The sequence below is a fragment of the Spea bombifrons genome, chromosome 1, assembly GCF_027358695.1.
Source record: "Spea bombifrons isolate aSpeBom1 chromosome 1, aSpeBom1.2.pri, whole genome shotgun sequence".
In the NCBI taxonomy this organism is placed as follows: domain Eukaryota; kingdom Metazoa; phylum Chordata; class Amphibia; order Anura; family Pelobatidae; genus Spea; species Spea bombifrons.
The window spans coordinates 84,090,192-84,098,066 of NC_071087.1; the positions used below are offsets into that span (position 1 = coordinate 84,090,192).

Below are 7,875 nucleotides of genomic sequence, written 5' to 3' on the forward strand. Positions count from 1 at the left end.
TCTTCCACAGCAGGAATCTACATATTAAATTGATGATCGTTAACACCTGTTTTGTATAATTGTTTAATCATACACCTGACTATGTGCCTACAAAATACCTGACATTTGTGTAAGTGTACATAGAAGAATTGATTCTGTTTTGAGGATAAATGTTGATCACATCAAATATTCTGATTTTTCCTCCATTCACTCGGTTTGAATTTATTTAAAGCATTCTTACTTTACAACCTTTTTTCACACCTACCTAAAGCTTTTGCACAGGGAGAGAGAGAGAGAGAGAGAGAGAGAGAGAGAGAGAAGAGAGATAGAGAAGGAGGGAGAGAGACATTTAATTTCTAGGCCTATTAGACTGGTTCCATTGGTTTAGTAATGATAATGAATCTAGCAGATGTTTGATCAAACGTCTTTTAGTTTTGATTGTATTTTTGCAATCCGCGAGGAGGTTATTTTCAGAACTTGGAATGCCATTCCTCCATTTATGTCACTGTCTTCTTAACCTCCTGGTTTAATGGGTTTGGTGCTGCAGATAAAAGTCATAATTAAAATATTGTACGTCAATAATCTCTTCTTTCTGTTTAACTCTTAAAGTATAATAAATAGAGGCACATATTATGTTGAAACTATTTTTAAATGTTTTCTAATGCTGGAACATTAAGTCACCAGGTGTTTCAAGTAGTATAGTGATACATAGGTGGGTAGGTAGTGACAAGAATACACACAAGTAAGAGACAATCATCTAGACAGAGACAGATATATATATATAAAAAAAATACAGGCAAATGTGCATCAACTTAAAAGTGGGTTGATGCAGGTTGAGTGTAAATGATAAGCGATATATACAGTGACTAGGCACGACGGACAGGGAGAAAAATAAAGGAACTAACAGGCCAATCTCAACTGAACAGAAGCTGTATATATAGCAATAGACTACAAATAAATAGAAAAATAGGAATCCAAATTTGAAGGGCGCAGGTTGATCCACCAGGTTAAATGTATGAGTGCAGGCATTCGCCATGCACAGCAGCTGATTATAAGTACTTTAAGTAACATACTTACCCACACCTGTACCAGGGCCTAATGGATCCTGTAAAGAGAAAAATAGAGTGTGAGTGTAACAAAGCAATACTAATAATTACACAAACAGCAAAGAAATGTGTAATTAAATATTATTTACCAAAATCCTTACAAAATTACATTTATAATCCTTAATAACCACAAAATTACCTACAATGTCTCATTAAAATCCCACTCTATAGCCATGCTACTAACCACATCAAAAGTGACTATTTGAAATTCGAAGGATCTATGAAAAAAACCCAAAATAACAAGTAGACTTGCTTTGTATAGAAAGGATTCTAGAGGATTCATGATGGAAATCAGGTCTTTAATATACTTTTTTTGTGTCTCTTACACATAATTATTTTATATATAATTTATTAAATAAAAATAATTTATAATTAAGTTGGCAATGCAAATAAATCCAAAACAGATTTTTATTATGGCCAAAAACAGAAGAATGGCATTAGATCGATGTTTTTGGAAACCGAAAACAAAATGTTCTTAAGTCATCTCGGAGTGACATTTCACATTGTAAAAATATTGGCCCTTGACTAAATTTCCCAAAAATGTGTATATAACTTACTTTCTTAATGCAGCGTTGTAACTCTTCCATCAATCCCACTAGTTGCATACTGGTCCTAGTCAGAGAGTTGTGTGTCTCTTTAAGGTTCCTGTCAACTTCATCCTTCTCTATCTTCATCCTATTCTTCTCCTCCTGAATCTTCATTAGATTCATATTGGAATTCTTTTGCATAGTAGACAGCTCATCACGCTTGCTCTGTAAGATTTCTTCTTTCTCTTGGCTACATTTCCTCAGATCTTCAGTGCTCCTTTGGTTGTTGACCTTCAAGAGGCTGTTTTCATTGAAAGTGGATGTGACATACTGCCTCAAGCGAGTTAAAGCTTGGTCTATGTTGCTGGTGATTTGAGAGGGTAAAGGATTACAGGCTTGTTGAATGGCTTCATACTTAGATCGTTGATAGTTAATGTTCCACACATCTGGCAGAGTGTTCTTAAGAGCTGTCTCAAAGTTCTGTTTCAGGAGATCAAGTTCTTCCTTAAATTTATTTTCAATAGTTGTGCAGGATCTCTGGAACATGTCCATCTGTGCAATTAAGTCCAACTTTTCCTTCCTAAGTGTGTTGGTCTGCGTCAGATACTTGTCTTTTTCAGATTCAGCCTGTCTAAGCCTACTGCTCACATTATCTACTGTCTTGTTGCAAGTTTCCTTATATGTTCTGTATTCAGACAAAATACGTTCTTTCTCATTTTGGCATAGTAACTTGTCAACTGTTTCAGAAGAGAAAAGTGAGAATGAGATGCAAATGAGAAAAAGGAATAAAGGAGGTAAGGGAGTTGCAATGTGATATAGCATGGATAATCCTAGGAATGGATTATATCTGGAGAAAGTACAAATCTCAAAAGAACTTTACTTGCATTTTTCCACACTTTAGGTATTTAAGATTATTGTAGAGGGACTGGTTTTAAAACACGTATAAAAAAAATATAACATTTTACAAATTTAAACTTTAGATTTTTGTGCCAGTAAGAAGCTCCTTTTGTAGTTACATGTTACAGTCACTATCAAATGTGTATATATATATATATTAATGTGGAGATCTGTGTACAATAGCCCAGATCCCAACTGTCCTAGTCGCAGTCACCAGAGAAACTGAGAAACCCAGAAGGGTCACTTTACCTGACCACACAATGGTAGTAGCACAGAGATTGAAAATAAAAGTGTTAGCATGAATATGTGCATTAGCATTTTTTGTCAGTGTGTATGGTATTATCATGAGTGTGGTGTTAGAGTGTCAGGGGCGACCCTAGGGTTATTGGGACAAGGAAGTTGAAGGATATAGTGTGTGCTTATATGTGTAAGAGCAGGGCATTCTGGCACCTTCTGGCACATTGGGCTAGATGCCAAGTATCCCTTGCCTCCCAACATACGCACTAACACACTTATGTACACACACTAACACACATACACATGCTTACACATACTTACAATAATATACATTTACGTATTATTATTATTTCAAGGTATTATTTAAAGGTAGGCAGACAATGCAGTAGAGCAGCAGGTAACGCTAGCAGAATGCTTGGTTGTATAGCGAGAGGTATTAGCAGTAGAAAGAGGGACGTGCTCATGCCGTTGTACAGATCACTGGTGAGACCTCACTTGGAGTATTGTGTACAGTATTGGAGACCGTATCTCCAGAAGGATATTGATATGCTGGAGAAAGTTCAGAGAAAGGCTACTTAAATGGTTTATGGATTACAGGATACAATTTACCAGAAAGAAGAGACAGGGGGCATATAATAGAAACATTTAAATACATCACATATAATAGAAACATTTAAATAAGGGAATCAGCACGACAGAGAAGTAGAGTATATTTAAAAGAAGAGAAACTACCACAATAAGAGGACATAGTCTTAAATTATAGGGGCAAAAGTTTAAAAGTTATATCAGGAAAGAGTCCATTACTGAGAGAGGATCATTTAGCTTTAAATCAAGCATTCAATGGCTACCTAGGGTAAAGCAGATGGTACTGATGGTACTGATGGTACATGGATTTATGTTGGTCTGTGTTTGAATAACTCACCAAACCATGTATTGTTTATCTTCTGGATAGCTTCATTGCAGGAGTCACACTTTGGTGCAGGTGTTTGATTTGTCACAAGTTTTGAGGTTAGTCTAGTCAGTTCAACCTGTATAAAAAAAAATACAGTTGTCTGAATAAGAGAGCAATGCTACTAGCGGAAACATACATAAAAAATAGGATAAGCAGAAGTATCACTAGCATAACTGTGTGATATGCATCTTGGTCCTTAGTCCTCCACACTGTATATATTAAGGCAGTAATGCCAAGATCTGTTTGTTTTTCTGGACCTTATTCATGCACTCTTAATACTTTCACCTGCTAGAAGCAGAGTTATGCACAGAGAAACATAACAGTATAAAAGATGATCAATATATTTATAGTATAGTATATGAAAACTCTAAAATGTGTTCTGTTTGAGAAAAGTGGAAATGGGACAAATCAAGGAGTATCATTTAAGGGGATTTATTGGTGATTTAAAGAAGGTAATGGGGTCAAATAAATTAGGGGTGAAACTGGAGGAAATAAAGTATTGATTTTCCATTAAGTTTACAGAGGATTCAGTCAAGCTTGGCCCTTATCTTTTTTAAAAAAAATTATACTTAAGGTGGGATCCCTTTAAACATTTTCACTTAGGGCCCCTAAAGAAGAGGCACCGGTGTAATACCCTTATACCCAGCAAACACTCTGAGCTCCTTGAAAAGAGGGACTTCAGTGAAGGAAAGAGGGAGAGATGGATTTGTGTCCCAATGAAGGACTCTCTCTTCTAAACCCTTACAAAAAAATTACTGCAGTTTTTCTGAAGTAATACTGCAGTTTTTTGGACATGAACAAACTGCAATACTGCACTTTTACTGCAGTATTACTGCACATTTACTGCAGTTTTACTGCACATTTACTGCAGTTTTACTGCATTTGTACTTCACTGTACTGCAGTTTTACTGCAGTTATTTTTGTACGGAAGTACAAATGCAATAAAGCTGCAGTACATTGAAGTACAACTGTAGGTTTGCAATATAAAAAAAAAGTGCTGTAAATGTGCAGTAAAACTGCAGTACAGTGAAGTACAAATGCAGTAAAACTGCAGTAAATGTGCAGTAATACTGCAGTAAAAGTGCAGTATTGCAGTTTTTTCATGTCCAAAAAATAGCAGTATTACTTCAGAAAAACTGCAGTAATTTTTCGTAAGGGAAGGTCTAAGGCACCAAAGTTGTTGAACAACGAGGACAATGAGGATTTTGTTTTTCAATTTGCTTTATTATTTAAAAAGACAGTTGGTTATTAAGCATTTGCTGAAATACAGAAAAAAAGTAGCAAGAAAAATAAGTAACCCAAAAAGTACAAAGAAAAGCCTGACATATTATTGATAGTTCCGTGGAAAATAAATGCCGCAGGAGATGTTGAAACAATGCATACTTTTTAAAATCATTTAATTACAAGTCAAAATCTCGTTTCCTCTTTTGAAGTTTATCTGTACTGAATCCAAATCAATTGCACTGTGAGGACAGAAACCATGAATTCTGCTCAAATAAGGAGAACAATAAGTAGCTATCCAGATTTGCATAACCAACAACTCCTATGATTTCTAGCCAACTTTTAAACAGTCAATTCAGTCAATCAGTCTTGATTTATGTCGATCAAGATTGAGATGCTACTTCTTCATTATGCATATGATAGGTAACCTATATCTTGAAGAAACACAAGCAAAAATAAAGCCGCAACATTTTGCTTGGAATTGCAAAATAATGAATGACATTAAGATGAAACAATTCCATGTGCGGTTAGTATGCAGAAAAAAAGGTCAAACAGCATGAAAAAAAACATAGCTATAGTTACAGAATTACGTCCAGGGCTCTTAACTTCGCTATTGACTAGTATTAGTCTAACCTCAGTTATACTGAGTAACATGTTAAAGGAACAGTCTAGTCCCCCAAATTGTATTTTTTAATGTTTAATATTAGTTGGAGTCTGCTCTGCATGTACATTCTCTGCATGTAAATAATCAAAGGCATTCTTTAGTTATTGGCGTTAGAATCTCGAATTTCAATCCATCTGGACCAATTTGATTTAAAGGAATATCATGAGACAGAGAGATCATGAAGAATACAGGATGCAGAGACTATGCCTGTGGGGTACATGTGTGTTTAGGGTGTGCAAGTGGTGTGTATTTAGTGTATGTACACGACGTACACAATTTAGAATGATAGCGTTTGTGGCACGGAACCTCTCTGAATTTGCTATAAATGCACCATTGTTATTGAGGTTAACCCGATTCTACCTTCTTTAGTACATGACTCACAGACTTGGTTTTCTCATTTACCTTTTAAGATTAAGTATAAAAACCCATCAAAACAAAAGAGACAAATCACATGAATACATTACTTTAGCTAAAGGGTAATTGTTATATAAAGAACAATGGAGAGTTATCCTACAGAAATAACTTAAAAAATATATTTGATATTTATAGATATTTATGATCATATTTATATATATATATATGTCTTGTGACTTTTTTCCTACAACCAAAAATGCTCACAGTATTCAAAGCAGCTAAGCAAAGAAGCTGTTGGTTTTATAGCTCCTGTATACAAACCATATTTTCTATTTGAAGTCCGCAGCTCTTTTTTTTATACAGGTATCTGCAGCCATCCTGCAGAGTCTAAATGCTTATCTACCTATATAAAACCTGAACTAATAATTAAAAAGTGTTACCTACATATAATGCACTAGTTGAGTACACAACATTATCAAGCACATGAAGGTTTACTTGCAATACAATACTAGAAAAACAAATTCAAAGTACATTTCATTATAAGCACATGTCATCGCCATAGAATGCAGAACATGAAAATAATGGTGGAACGTGTTTTACATCTCAAGTTAAATTCTTGAAAATTGTTAACATGAAGCCTTTTGATTATATAACTCTTGTTCAATCCAACCTCATGAAACAATTTTGGAAGGAACTGATTTAATATCATCCAGTTTTAAAGAGGTTTTCATTCATACAGTTATTTCACTTACTATTTTGGCAGCCTGGATCATAACTGTTGCATTCATGGAGACTAGCTCTTTCTTTTTTCCTTCTAGCATGACGTACAACAAATTCTTCTCCTTCTCTGCCCGGGTTAGATTAATGCTGAGCATTTGGACAACTCTCTCTTGTGTTTTTATATCTCCCAATAGTTTAAGGTTGTGGCTTTCTACATTTTTAAGTCGGGTCTCTGTTGAAGCATGAGCATTACCATAAATCATAAAAAGCACCAGCCCCAAAATGATGAGAAACTGGATGATGGACGTAAAAAGGAAGAAATATTTCACGTAATACCAGCAGTCTTTCTGGTTAGATCGTAACATCTCTTTGGACTCCAGTCCAAACTTGGCCATCGCATAACTTTTGTCCATGGTTCTGGTAGGCTGGTGTACGTATTGCCTTCTTCTGGATTTGGATTCAGCCCCTTGATTCTCACCGGTGTCTTGGTACCAGCAAGTGGTATTTCATAGAAAACACCGGCAAACAATAAGCCTGAGAGAGTCTAGACTTCTTATCTTAAAAAGGTTTTGGATCATCACATTTATCTACAGAAGGTCTGACACACAGGGTGGGGTTGGTCACAGAAGTCACTTAAGCGACTGTTTATATAAGTTTCTTGAAGAGTTTCCCAAGCCTGGCTCCTTCCTGACACTCAGGATACCCTGACTTCCTCAAATAACAGCCTAGACCGAGAAATGGTCTATTGTTACAAATAGTAATGAACAAGACATATTTTCACGCATACGATCGACATTGAGCCAACTCCCAGCTCCTTTTGCTTTTGTTGATCTTGTGTTTCCAATTATACTTTTGTCACAATTTTTATTGTAAATCTAAATACGTATAATTAGAGTTCTGAATTACATAAATTCCAAAGCATGCTTATTTTGATAAGCAGTATCTTATACACAGTGCAGGCGTAGGGTGTGCAGAAGAGGGATCTTTAAGTTTATCAGTCACTGATTTTGGATATATTGGGAATAGGTAAATAATTATAATGAATGTGACTTGTGTAGTAAGGCCATTTAAAAAGTATACTCTAGTACAGGGGCGTCCAAGTTTTTTCTGCAGTGGGCCACTTCATCAGAATTGTATACGTGCGAGGGCCGCACTCATTTGTCACTGTGAGAAAATATGGCCTTTAATAAAATATGCAGATTAAAATGAAGTAAATAA

The 7,875-nt window shown here is 35.4% G+C and overlaps 1 protein-coding gene across 1 annotated transcript; it reads right to left on the minus strand.

Annotated features, from left to right (window-relative positions):
- Positions 1-336: 336 nt before the first annotated feature.
- PLVAP (plasmalemma vesicle associated protein) lies at positions 337-7,256 on the minus strand. The gene is made up of 5 exons (XM_053465771.1): positions 6,690-7,256; positions 3,669-3,774; positions 1,643-2,349; positions 1,057-1,084; positions 337-520 (listed from the first exon to the last, which is right to left on the minus strand). Exons 1-5 carry the CDS (start codon positions 7,068-7,070, stop codon positions 477-479), a joined length of 1,266 nt encoding a protein of 421 aa, XP_053321746.1. The 5' UTR covers positions 7,071-7,256; the 3' UTR covers positions 337-476.
- Between the last annotated feature and the right edge of the window lie 619 nt (positions 7,257-7,875).